General features: G+C 42.8%; 1 protein-coding gene across 4 annotated transcripts in view; it reads left to right on the forward strand.

Annotated features, from left to right (window-relative positions):
• The first annotated feature begins 3,309 nt into the window (after window positions 1-3,309).
• Window positions 3,310-14,253, forward strand: part of KIF13A (kinesin family member 13A) — a 104,621-nt gene continuing 93,677 nt past the window's right edge. For all 4 annotated transcript variants that reach the window (XM_048308269.1, XM_048308239.1, XM_048308258.1 and 1 more), the window contains exons 1-2: window positions 3,310-3,459; window positions 3,686-3,776. In XM_048308269.1, coding sequence (XP_048164226.1) covers window positions 3,405-3,459; window positions 3,686-3,776 — 146 coding nt within the window. In that variant the 5' untranslated portion in view covers window positions 3,310-3,404. The remainder of the gene's footprint in view (window positions 3,460-3,685; window positions 3,777-14,253) is intronic.

Genomic DNA, 14,253 nt, shown 5'->3' on the forward strand with positions numbered 1-14,253 from the left:
CCCTTTGCTGAGAAGGGAGGTCACTGGAACACCAACAGGGCTTCAGGCATCAACTTGGATTCACACCATCGCTCCCCCATTTCCATGCCATGAAGCAGAGCAATTGATCCTCCTGCTCAGAATATATGGGAAGACATAGGCATGCCTTCACATCAAATCCCATTACCTGTATTATGCCTTGGGAAGATGAGGAGCATTTGGAACTTCCCACCAGACCAAAGGAAGCAGCAATGTTTTCTTTATGCTCTTTGCTGAACTGTGGATCAATGGGCAAATGTACAGAAATGCTCTAAGGCAAGAAAGAAGAATGAAACAGATGGAAAACAAGAAACAGACAAAGATTCAAGCCTGGCCATAGTAAAACTCCAAAATTCCTGTTGACTGCGGTAGTACAGAGCCAGAATAAAATAGTGGGTGGAGGAAAACAGGGAGAGGAAAGGGAAATCAGGGAAGGATTGCTCCAGATGATTTTGTTCCCATGTTTCCATATGAGTTCCCCTCACCCACCATCAGTCTCCACTTTCTCCAGCTCTCATCTTTCCTCATTGCTGAAGCAGTAAGCTGTCATTTCTCATCCAGTATCTACCATCCATCCATCAGCATGTCTGGGATAGCTGGCAGCTAATTCTGATGGGTTAGTGACCCATCAGTATCCCTTGCCAGTTCCCACGGGGCATGTAAACTGATCAAGCTAACAAATTCTGACAGGTGAGAGACATTCATCCACAGTTGCTACCAGTAGCAAAGACAGAGATGTAAAGGGTTCCATATGGTATTCAATGGGGAGATACAATGCCAGAAGAGAAATGTCGTGTCGGCCTGAATTCACAGATTGCTCTTTGAACTACCTAATGATCTCATGGGGCCTCTATAATATGACCCTATTCCTATTCTGCCCTAATGGCAAAGGTGTAAGTGAGACCAGAAATATGTTCTACTGTAAGCATGCTGCTCAATAGGTGTGGTCAGGTCATGGCACAAATGTTGCCAAAAGCCCTTTCTCGAGAGGGCAGAAAAACCTGGTGGAACCAAGACAACATTTTTGGCAGCTGTTTCTCAGGGTACATGGATGTGAATGAAAGAGTAAAAATCCCGTTCTCAACTATATAACACTAGAATAAATCAGAATTTCACAAGAAGTGAACAGTTACAGTCTGAGTTAGAACAAACTAGGTCGCATCTGCCTTTTCAAACAGTTTTGCATGGCTAGCTTTCTGTACCTGCAAGTGGTGGAACAAAATTCACATGCCTATATCAGACATTCGTAAAAATTTCTTCCCAAGACTCTTCCCACAGCCAAAATTATAGTCAATCTCATGAAGACTCCCTTTAGTTTCACTTCAGCTAATGTAATTGTTTTTATTTAATCTTGCAATGATGTAGTTTTTCCACTAAGAGGTGGAAAATTGAGATGGAAGGGAGTATTTTCCCTTCCATCTGTTGGCTGTCTTCTCTTTCCCAGCAGTGTCCAAGTTTCACAGAACAACTCCCTTTTTGCACAGCCGTTTCAGACCTCATGCCTTGTCTTGAGCCAGCACTTACTTTGACCTGGGTTCTTAGTCTACAGCAGTAAATAGGATGTCTCATGTCAGCATCACTCCTTTTCTTTACTCGTTGGGCCACACGCTTATGTTGCATTTCATAATGAACTTCATTCCTTATGCCTGCTTCTACAGGCAAGAAGTCCATGTGCATCAGCTACTTCTGCTGACGTTCTCCAGATGCCCAGCTCTATTTGGTAACTTTTCGCTTTTGCTGTGCTAAGTACGTGTCTCGTTTCCTTTCAGCATTCCTGCAAGTTGTGGCCATTTGGGGCAGCCAGGCCTCCTCCAGAAACATTCCTCTCAGTCACTTTGCAGGGCTCTTCTGGTTGATGTGCTGGCAGCCGGGAAGGGGTTGATCTTCTAAGCCTCCCTCCATTGTTTCCACCTCTGTTTGAAAGGTCTGCTCTTTCTCAGTGCAGCTATCTATTCATCATTGGTTGTTTAGCCCATTCTCCCTACAGTGGTTTAGCCCCAGAGTAGACAGAATAATCCCATTTGGGTTTGAGCCTGTCTTCCATAAAGAAAATGTTACAGACATCGCTGTTTTGCACTGGGATTCCTGCCAGTTAGCTGCATCGATAATAAGGATTGATTCTTTGGAAGATCTTTTGCTGAAGCTAAGGAAACACTTCTGGGGAGAAAAGGTTTTAAAGGACACTTCGAAAAGAGGCCAATTGCATTTTAAACTGAAAATCTTTCTTGGCTTGCCCACTGGAAGCTCAGCCATCCTTGGAGCTCTCGGCTGCTGCATAAAGCACCACTGTTTGTCACACTTTCCCCCAATACTGAACTGGCCACTGGTAAATGCACACTACCCTGTCCTGCAGCGTTTGAGCTGGCACTCGTCAGTGGTGGCCCATCGCTGTCTGGAACAGCGGGACAGCGCGAGTGGTCCCGGCTCTTTGCAGGTAGCCCTTCATAGTCAAGGAGGTGACGTGCAGGCTGGAGCCCGGGCCGGGCTCCTTCCTCCATCACCTCGAGGTGCTGCACCGCTTCCAGGCCTCCACGCACGTTGCACCCAGGTAATCCATACTGTGCCAGAACCGCGCCAGGCAGGTCGTTGTTTTCTAATGGAACGTTGGGCATATTTTGTCAAAAAACATCCCCTGGCGCCAAGACATTTTTTTCCGCGGCAGATTGTGGCTTTCCCTTTCCTTGCCACAAGGCAACATGGTGTATAGTCGGGCAAGCCGGTGTCTCTGTGGTGGCGGCGTACACCTGCACGAGGCAGGTGGCTGTCGGGCAGGGCCCCCGGACGCAGCCCACTCCCGTAGCATCCCGCTCCCGCCAGCGTCGCCTTCCCGCGCAACGCGCATCCCTCCGCGCGTGCTCCCTGGGAAGCAGCGGCTGGCCGAGGATGGGCGGGGGGAGAGGGAGCCTCCCCACGCCCCCGGTGCCGAAGGCGCTCGGATGTTTCCGTCGCTTTCCGGCGGCGCCGCCACCGCCTTTCCCCGCCCTCTCGCCGCTTGCCTGGGCGCCCGCACGCCCGGCGGCGCGGCGGGAGGAGGAGGCGGCGGCGGCGGCGGCGGCGGCGGAAGATGGCGGTGGGGATTGGCAGGGAGGCGGCGGCGGCGGCAGCGGTTCTGCGAAGGAGCCCATCGGCAGCCAGCGCCGGCGCGGACCGCGGCTGAGCAAGGAGGCGGCTGGGGCTGCGCCACCACCGCCCTCCCCGGCGCCGGACCCTCCTCCTCCTCCTCTCCTTCCCTCCCTCCCTCCCTCCCTCCCTCTGTCGCCTTCCCCGCCTGCCCCGGCCCTCCGCCCTCGCGCCCGGCCCGGCATGGACGCTGGTGCTCCGCCGTGTCGCTGCCGCCGCCGGCGCTGAGCGGGGCCGCCCGCCCGCCGCTCCCGGGAGCGGGGAAGATGTCGGACACCAAGGTGAAAGTTGCCGTCAGGGTCCGGCCCATGAGCAGGAGAGGTAACCGGGGTCTGGGGGCACCTCGGGGCGGGGGCGGCACCGGGGCGCGGCGTCCCCCCGCGTTCTGCCCGGGCTGGCGGGAGGACGAGCCCCCTCGCCTGCCCCCCGCCGCCCTGTCCCCTCGCTCCTGGGGGAGCCGGGGGGGGCCGAGCTGCCCCGGCGGGCCGGGAGAAGGAGGGTGCGCTCGCTCGCCTTGGCTACAGCCCCCCGCCGTGTCGCCTTGCAGAGCTGGACCTGAATACCAAGTGCATCGTGGAGATGGAAGGGAACCAGACTGTGCTTCACCCGCCGCCTTCCAACGCCAAGCAGGGAGAAAGGTAAAACCCCGAGTCGCCGTGCCCCGAGTGAAAGCCCAGCCCCGGTTCCTCCGCCTCGCTCTCGCAGACGCCTCGCCTGCCTTTGTCAGGGCAGCGGTGGGGTCCCCAGGGTGTCGCTCGGTGCTTTTCGGGGCTGCGGTGGGAGGGAGAGGGCGAGAGGCGAGAGCTGAGCAGGGCTGCTGCGTTGGGCTTGCATCCATGGGAAATAAGGATCGGTTCTTTACCTGGCTTCCTGGGGGAGTCGGAGGTACCCAATGTGGAGACAGAAGATCTCTGTTAGTCTCCCAGGTTCAGAAGTTGATTCTTGATTGACTGCTCAAAAAATAAAGTGTGGAGTAGGTAATGACTTAGACCGTGTGTGCTGTTTTCAGAAATTTCCCTTGAGTGTAGGCTGTTAACAACTTGGTGTAACCTGTGGGGGAACAAGAAACGGAATCTGATTTTTATGCTAGTGATGGATGTTTTTTTATATATAACTTTGTTTACTAGTTTTTAACCTATTTGCATTTGAAAAGGCTGTAATTGCTAGATCCTTTATTAATTCAGTGTTGTTCTGTGAAGTAGCCTATGAGAATATGCTAAAATAATTTTGAAATCTGGCATTTAGTTGTGATGCCCCAGTAAAGAATACCCTTGGAAATAATCCAAAATACCAATGCACTAGACTGTAAAAATAGATCAGAACAGGAAAAGATTTCTTTCCTTTGAGGGAGTGTGGGGAAAGATGGGGAGGTGCAAGGGGAATAGTTATGTTGTATTCTTATCTGCTCGGTTACCTGTTGACTGCTCAAGTTCAGTTGACCTATTAAATGCATTTAATGCCAAGGATTGAGAAATCATTTGAATGGGTATGGAGATTTTCAGCCTAGCACCTTTCTAGTACTTAAGTCTTTTTAAAAAATATTTTTGATTCAGTTCGTTAATAATTATGAAAAAAACTTCAGTGTGAGAATATTCTTTTTTTTTTTTGCAAAGGCAGAGTGTCATACTTTTATTGCTTTCCAGCAAAAAAAGTTGAGACCTTTTCTATTTTTGCATGTCTAGGGTGTGAAGGTGCTTCTCACGTTAAGCCACATACTAGAATATAGGTGTAATCACACCAATTTATTTTAAATCTAGCTGGCATTGTCTTCAGAACCATTGTTGTGGCTAAAGTGCTGGCCTGCATCTTGAAAGATCTGTGCTTGTTTCCTGCTTCTTTCATAGATCTTTGTGTGATCTTCTATAAGTTGTGCTGTATCTCTGGGTCTTAGCATCTCATCTGTGAAATGGAAATTTTGGGGGTTTTAAAAAACTATTCTGTTTTAGAATGTATGGGGGTTTTTATCAATAAACAGGAGTTTATTGAAATGTATATATAGCTTCTATCACAACAGTGCTATAAAAAGAATAACGAACTCTTCAGAGTGAGTGGAATTGACAGGCATGAAACATAAAATACACATAGAGTTTATAAAGCAAAACCAGAATTTAGATTTAAAAATCACTATTTCAATAGACTTGAGAGACTAAGGGCCAGGTAGTTTAATGATGAGCCCGTAATGTGGGAATTTTGCTTGTGCACATTTGCCCACAGGTATTCAGTGAGACTGTGCAGTGACTGTCTTTTGAGAGCTTATGTGTCTTGTGTTTATCAGGCTTTAATATCTATAAAATATATAAATTCTCTTGGTGGTAACTGGCTTCTGTTTCTACGTCAAGAGCCTTATGGGTGAGCTGTGACGCTTGTGTGCGACCACACCGTCGGCAGCTGTGTTGGCAAGGGATAGCTGTCCTGCTTGCAGCACAGTGTGAGGCTGGAATTTGGCTGGCTGCTAACTTGTGTGTTTGAAACAACTGCCAGATGTGTTATTGGAAAGAACTGTCAGAAATACTGATCAGAAGTAGCTCTCATTAGTGCAAACAGATAGTTGGGGTGCCGGCTTAATGGCAGACCTTGCATGTAATCTGTCAAGATGCCTAATGGGCTTTTTGCGCCTCATGAACATCCTTACATTTCCTTCAGTGCTAAACTGCTGGTTTATATATTTTACTCAATATAAATAGTTTAATTTCTCATGATGAGAAATGGATTCTGTTCTTCTATGTGTACCCACCATAAAATGTCTGTATAAACTGGCTCTGAACTGCTGAGTAGCTGCTGCTTGTACTTGGATTGATGCCTTGGCAGGGTTAGAGATGTCAAACGGATTTTTGGTTTTCTTTGTGTAGCTTGTTTTTATATAGCTTAACTGGATTTTTCCTTCAGAGCAACCATGTCATTGCAAAAATGATTTAATTTGTTAGGGTGATTAATTGGTCTTTCTCTAGTCTATGCATTATTTTAATATTTTGTTTAATCTTACCTTTCCCTTTATACATTTTATCTTTTTATATGGAAATTTCCCTTTTTCTGGCTGAATGGAAGTACAAGTTTGTGCTGCATTTTGGAATAAGTAGCCTTCTAAAGCAAATTTGGTTTCCAGGGCTGCTTTTTTAAATTCAGCTGAAGCCAAGAGACTATAGGGTGTAGGGAGTAGAATTCAGGACCATGCTCTTTATTTGCTTTGTTCTCTCAGTTATAGTTTAAAAGGTACTGACAGAATTTTCTGAAGTAAAATTAGGTAACTCTTTACTAATTATAAAATTATAAAATTTGCTCTCGGAAGAACATCCAAGGTTAGGAAAATCAGATTTTACTAGCTTTGCCTATGCTGTAAGGAGTTTTTGAATTAAATTTAAATTCAGTTGCATTATTAGTTTCTAGGCATTATTAAGTATAGTTCTGAAGGATTTTAGATGGGCAAGTAATGCTAGTTTTACAAGTGATGTAAAAGGCCTAAAATCCCAGACAGTGCTGTCATTTGTCCAACTTTCATTGTTGTATTAGAGGTAAAGTTACAACCATAAATTAGAGCAGGATTCTGACTGCACCTCCTAACTGCTAGACCACACAGCACTCACACCGTAACAAACACAGCTACAAAATAGTAATTGTTATTGAATGCAAGTGTTCTGTCTTTTTATAAGCAGCAGGCCTGCTGTTGCCCACAGGCACATGACTTCCAGTGTTCTAAACTAATGAAGGAGGAAAACCAGAACATAGTAAAACTGAACAGTCTGAGTCTGAAAGGCACAGAAAAATCTTTATCAACTGAAATAGTAGGAGACAGAGTTCAAAAAGGAACGGTTTTCATTAGCTGCTATCAGGTATAATCTCTGATGCTGGCAAAGTTTCTGGAAGTTCGTTGTTGGACTTCATACCTTTAACCCTTGTTTTGCTTATACTGGTAGCAGTAGTTTCCTTTATATCTGTTGAAGTGTGCTTGTGTGTTCTTTTAGTTACCTCTCCTGTCTCTCAGCCATTTCCTTCCCAAACCAATATAGATTTCCATTTTTTCCCAAGGAGAAAATTTGTGGGAACTCTGATTTTTTTTTTTTTTTTGGTCTTCAACCTGAATTTCCTTTCTCAAAGTACTCTCTCTCTTCACAGAAAAAAAACCCCCTATTCTAACTTACAGTCTTTCAGAAATGGTTATTGTGTTTCAAAGTCAATTGAATCCTTCTGTCCTGCTATAAATGTTTGTATTTGGTTGTTGGCAACAAGGTGCCATATTAAAATGTAACTATAAGATAATTAGAGTATAGAGTCACAGACAATCTTGCAAAATGAATAATTTTTTACAATGGAGATTTCACATCTCTATGTGTACTAAAGACCTGACTTTACATTATGGATGTTATTTTTCAGTAGGACAAATGAGGTCTTGCTGCATTGGTTCCTCCTCTGTTTCTGATTGTTAAAATATGCTTTCCTTCTTTCCTTCCTTCCTTTCCTTTCAGCTACCCTTTTTAACACATAGGATCTGACAAGTTTTATTTTGGCTCCCTGATAACAGTTCTTCATGACATGATTTTTCCTTTAGTAAGCAAAATATTTGTCTTGACAGAAATAAACAAGGAACCATGGAGACACTAGAACTGAAATGCTGTTTCATCTGTAGTTTTAACTGAAACACAAATTCATTTATTGGGCAATTCATTCCATTAGAGCACAGTAGCCTGTTGCACACTTTGCCTTAATAAAAATCTCAGAGCAGAAAATAAGAAAGAAGTCTTCAGATTGTAGAGCTGAACTCAAAATCTCACTTTTTTCTGAAAGTGTCTGTCTTGCCTGTCTTAACTCTTTAAAAAAACCCCAGCATGTTATGACTTGTTTGTTCTGTCCTCTTCCATCCTCATTTTGATAAGACAAGTAGCACCAAATCCCAATTCTACTTAAAAAAAACCTCTTCTTATAGTGCTAAATTATTAAAGATTGCAGAATATATGGGGGCTTTTTTTGTTGTTTGTTTTTTGGGGCTTTTTTTTTTTGCATAGGTTTAAGCTCTTTAATAAAATAAATAGCTGGGAACAGATGTGTGTGCCTATCTAGTTTTTGTAGGTCATAATAGTTTCAAAGATTAATATCTGAAGCACAGATTTCATCCCTAGGCAGCTTGTCCTAAAACTCTTGTTTCCAGAAAACAGCTGTTGCTCCTTCTGCTTTGGAGAAAACATAGTTTTGGATGGTCTTTAGTACACGGTCCTTCCCTTGGTGGTTGCGGTACTTCATCATTTTTGGTACATTGCTTTGAGTAGCATCTGAGATGAGAGAAGAGCACGGTTGGAGGCCTTTGTGATAATGGTAATTTTTTCAAACTGAAACTTCTGGAAGCTGAAACAGGACAGCTGCTAATTGGTTCAGTATCTGAAGGAATGACTGACAAGATCACGTCTTTGATGTGTGAACTTCAAATTATCACCTGTCAGAGGTGGATCATAAAATAGTAGAATGCGGCAACTTTTATCTTTGCAGCAAGTTGTAAAAGTAATCTGACTTTGACCTGTCTAACTTTCCTGTTAGACATCAGTGTTCAGGATGTGAACTGTTAGCTTTGAACCTTGGCAGAGGAGATGGATTTGAATTATGAAATGTGTAATTGGAAAATGTAATTTTGGGACCTACTTTTGCATTGCTCTAATCCATTCATGCCTCAGATGTGACACTAGATGCAGTTCCTTGAAACTGTTGTTCTAAAATTCCATGTAATTTGGAACACAAGACACGAACTTGTAGTCCAAAATACTGTGTGACATGGTTCTTGGTTCTTCATGAGGTGACCTGAACTGTGAGTAAATGCAACATCCATTATTTTACCATGCTTGCAAAATCCAGACTGCTGTTAGGACCTTGTGATTCGGTCTTTAAATGTGATTGCTAGAGGAAACTACTGTTGGAGGCTGTTGGGATTCTGGGTAAGCAGCCTGTAGTACTTAGCTGGCAAAATTTCAGAACAAAAATAGATAAAGTGTTTGAGGAGAAGGAAAACTGTTCTTAGAATGACCATGTTTAGGCAATCATTGCTTTGTAGCCGTTCTCTGCTTTTGGACTACTGAGTGTTATGTTCAAATATTTCTGAGTTGAACACAGTCAAATGAGATTTAGCTTCAAACCTGTCCAATTTTTCTGTTTTGCCATGTTGGAAGAACCTAAGTTGTGGGATATGAAAATATGTGTAAAAAGATCAGTAGACCGTTAGATATGCTTAGTTTCTGTGTTTAGAAGGTACAGGTACGTATGCACATGTTTATTTCTGCAGCCAGGGGTGGTTTTGAGCTCTGGATTACTAGTCAATACACCTTGAATGTGTTGTCTATTGAAATGAATTATGAATTTTAAAAAATTGTAGCTCTCTTAAAATGGAGATTTTTTTTTTGTCCTTTTTTTGGGGGATGTCAGGACTAAAGGAAAAGTTTTATTTGCACCTCCTTATCACCTTAGTGTAGAGACAACTGTCTTGTTTTGAAAACAAGATTCTCTGCTCTGTTGTGCATCTAGTAGGTTTATTAAATGTGCACGTGGTAAGACTTCTAATTTGCTGTTACTTTAATAGTTAAAAAACTTAGAGTTAAATGATGCTTGTAAACATATTGTGACCCAGGTGTGGGTTAGATTGAAGATACTTCAGGAAGTGCTTAAGAAGTCCTGGTGCTGCAGAACCTGAGCTCAGGGAGCAGCAGTGCACACCAGCTGCCCTTCTGTGCAGGTCTGTGTGCCGAGCAGAGCTGGAGTGTGAATCTTGGCACAAAATTTCAGGGACCAAGCGAATCCATTCTTGGTCTGATCAGGCCTGCAGGGCAGCATATGCAGGCAGGCAGCTGCTGTTCAGGCATTCAACATGGTGGTGGTACTTCTACTAATAAGATTACAGCTAAATCTTTAAATTGACGAATGCACTTGTTGCTATTGTTTGAGACTTTATCAGATTTGAGCTCCTCTGTTCCTCTGGTGCAGACTGAGTAGTGGTGGCTGCCTCTGGTTGCGCTGCCAGTGTTCCCTGCATGGACAGACTGTCCTTAATGATGGGAAAGTAGTGCAGTGCCTTTGCTTATTTGGTCCGCCCTGGGCATGGTTTGAATCTATTAATGGAAACAATTACTGCCCGCTGTAGCGAGATGCCAACTGCTGCAGCAGTGCTGTGCAGATGCTGTTGCTTAACTGAGTAATTTCTCTGGTTGTTTGGTATTTTGGGAGAATGTCTGTTACTGATGGTAGAGTGGAGAAGGCTCTTTAAGGAAGTGTGAAAGTGTTGGCTGGAGACAGTGAGTACAGCCGACAACGAAAAGGCCCATGCTGTGCAATGATGTGCACCACACAGGACTCAACTCTTGAGTTAACTTATGACCCAAAGCACCAAATTAACTAAAACAGTTGTGTCCTTGCCTGGAAGTAGTGTTGCTGTGTGTTACCAGAGACAGTACAAGGTCCATAGGCTCGTCTAGCTAGTACCTGACTTCGTAGGTTGATCCAAAATTGGTCATCAGAGTTCAAGGTTTGAGGGAGCTTGGGGTGATTGTATGTGTCTTTGTGGTTCTTATGTGTGAAGCTTGATGTGGGTGTTTGCTGGGGCGTGATGGAGGAGCTCAGTTAGTTATCTTAGAATATGAAGGTCAAACAGAAAAATGCCTTGCTGACGGGAGTTGAAAATCGATGACTTGAGCTCAAGATATCCATGTTGGTGAAGAGCAGGAGTTACACAAGCTGTTCTCAATGCCAGAGGAGAGTGTCCCTTTATGTAATTTCTCATTTTGGGTGAAAAGTGAGTAAGTGGCTTTCTAATGCTGTTGTGCTTGGTTAGTGTTATTGTCTGTAATTCTGGCCTTTATTTTTGATAGTTGCCTTCTAATATAAAAATAATGGTTTAAAAACCCACCTGCCAGCCATCAAAACATTTATAAACTCATAACCATATCCTAAGCTAGTATATTCTTTAGTAATCAGCCATACCCTTAATTTGGCATTCTGTTACATCCTAAATAGAGACATTCTCAAGCACGTGCATGCTTACCAAATATTCCTACATCACCTTTGGATGATCTGAAGCTAGTGGCTTGTAAGGTGAAACTTTTTCAAGAGGAGGTAATTTGAATGTTCTGTCTCATTTCACTTGGATCACTATAGGGAAATCTGTGTAGTCCCCTCATGAAGCCCCTCATGAAGTCCCTAATGGCTTATCATCCTGTAGTGACATATTTGTTATTTAAGTGTTATAACTCATGGCAGAAATTTATACTGCAACTACTGTTTTGACAGATTAAGCCATGAATTTGTTTTGGTGCTTATTAATGGTACAGTGCTTGTTTTGAGGTACATCAGTCAGCACAGCAGAAGAAAGGTGTTGCCTGAAACATTTCTGGGTGCTTGTGTTAGTGCATGGTAACTAGCATGGTTAATGATGATGCTGCAAATGGGTGCAGAGAGGCTCACTGTGGACTAGCAACAGGTCCTGCACTTACCTGTTTCTTAAAAACTAGTCTCTACTAAGCCTGTGCTGCTGCCTCTTCATGTTCAGTAACAGCATAGACAGCAGGCTAGTACTGACTGACTTGGAGATTCACGGTGTCACCGCATCTTCTTTTTGCACTGTGTATGTATATTCCAAGAATTTTAAGCATTTCATAAACATGAATCAAAGCAGCTGCTGTGGCTGGAATGGCATGCTTATCTCTGCATGTACTTAGGAAGTACTGTTCCATATGTTTAAAAAAGTGCCAGGGTGCATTGTGAACTGTAAACTTTCTATAAAGTAACTTGATGCTTTGTTTTAAAAACACTTTGCTGAAAATGTCAACACTTGAATATTTTCCTCTGAAATTTTTTTGTATTAGAGAATATTTTAGGTTTACAAATGCAATGAAAAAAATACACATCATATTTTATTTATTGAGCTTACATTTTCTTAATTTATTCCACAGTCTCTTTTTAAACATAAGTGTCAATCCCAAGTAAATAGTGTACAAAAGCCTCTAGTCAAGAATAAATTTTCTTCTAGTGTAAGGCTTCAAAATTCTGAATCTGTCGAGCTTCTGCAATAATTTTTCTAGTGTTAAATGCTAGTATGTGGAGCTGTCTGTTTTGCTTAATAATTCTTACATGATGACAAGGAACAGCAGATCTTAGATAAGAAACTGGAGGATTTGATACTTCTTCTCATGTGGTTTCCACTTTCTGTCTGACTTAATGATTAAAATCATGTCCAGTGTAGCTGAGGTGTCCTTTCACAAACTTGATTCTTTCAGAGTTGAAGCAAAAAGGATCATGTGAGGTGGAAGGGGTAATTTATCTGCCAAACAAATTGACTTGTATGGTTACTGGCACTTCAGAGTTCTTATTCTTGTTGAATATTTACTTTAAGTTCAGTTTTACTTTTTGATTCAAAAGCCCAGGTTTGTTTTACAGTTGATAAGCTTTAGCAAAAGGTAAATCAACAGAGCATTCCCGTGGAGGCACAGAGCTGGTGGAGGTCTTCTTGTGGTGAAGCTGCTTTATGGCCCTGAATGAGTGGCGTGTCCTAGTCTGGTTTGGAAAGTTTCTTTGTCAGCATCTGTCAGTGTGAGTTTTTTAGATATGCAGTGGGATGTGAGTCTGCAGTGCTCCAGACTTGTTTTGGCTCAGTAGTGCCACCTCCCTGAATGATGCAAGTTCTAAACATTTTGATGAGTTTTGGTGTTTTTTTCCTTCCTGTCATACTGTGTTGTCATTCCCTATTTTGAGATAGTTCTCAATTTCTTTTAGACTTCAGATATGCTCTCAGAGAATTTTATCTAGCGAAACCAGACTGAAATAAAATTGGCCATTTGGTAAAACAGACAAATGTTCATTTTTTCACTGTATGTAGCTGAACACATTAATACATTACTTATGTATCCTCTGAATGCTCAGCAACAAGTAGTTGAGTTTGAATATATTTTCTTCGAAGAGAACTGTGCAGCTATGTAAGGGAGTAAGAGCAGAATGTATTTGCAGACCTCCTGCACTTTGCTGTTTTATTACATTGAGACAAAAATGGGGTTCTGGAAGTTTTGTTCTAAGTGTGTAATGGAACAGCATCCCAGCAGTCATGTTTTGCTGTTTTGGAGCTTCTTCCTGGGTCACAGCAGATATGCTATTCTGAAACAAGCTCTCTGGAAGGCAAGCTAATACTTTCCATAGTGCCGGTTACATTTAAAAAGAAGGAACTTTTGAATAGTTCTAATTCTTCCTTAGTTCTCTAATAGTTCTAAATCTAATCCTTGTACCTGCATTTTTGATAGGAGTGCCCTTGAGAAATGCTGCTTCAGTGTCTGCAGAGAAACTGACACATAAGGTAACCCAAGAGATGGCTTGTTAATGGATTTGCTGCTGATGTGGTGGAATATAGTGAAAGGATACTTGGGAACCAGGACAGTGAAAGGCAAAAGAGAGGTGAAGAAATGTTCACCCAACAACATGATGACTCTCCTTAAAGTATATGTTGGAGAAAATCAACCTCTCCCACATCCCCCCCCTCCCCCTCCCCAAAAAAAGCTTCTTTTCATCCTGAAAAACTGGCATTCTCTGGGATGGTACTAGTCTTCATGGGTGTTCTGGTTGAGATCCAAGTTGAAAACAAAAAGGAAAATCAGTTACTGTAAACAGACCATTGAACACTGGACAGCTTGCTCTGTAGCTTCCTTCTCGAGAGCTTCCAAGTCCTTAGAATGTTTATTGTTTGAGGTGTTTATAACATTGTAGCTAAGTTCATGGCATGTTTTATAGCATGGTTGTAACCCATATTTTAACACTGAATTTTTACTGTTTATTACATTAAATGTCATGAATGAGAACCTTTGTAAATTGACTGTGAAATAATCTAGTGGGAAATAACTTGTGTGTCCATCAAAAGGATGATGAAAGTGTGTTTGAAGATGGAGCATTTAAGTGTTCTCCTAAGGTCCCTTTCAGTGGAACAGTAACTTGAATCTTTTACTAAATCTAGTAGATGTTCTGTGTCTCTTAGCATTGCAGTTCCATGATTGGATTCCTCTTCACTGTCAGAATTGCTGGGTACTGAAGGAGGGAGATGTTTGTCTTCCCCATGGTGAAAGTTAGAAGTTAGCTCTTGTCAGTTCTATTTTCAAGTTCTCAGCAGGGTGT

Source organism: Corvus hawaiiensis, chromosome 1 (assembly GCF_020740725.1).
Source record: "Corvus hawaiiensis isolate bCorHaw1 chromosome 1, bCorHaw1.pri.cur, whole genome shotgun sequence".
Lineage (NCBI taxonomy): Eukaryota > Metazoa > Chordata > Aves > Passeriformes > Corvidae > Corvus > Corvus hawaiiensis.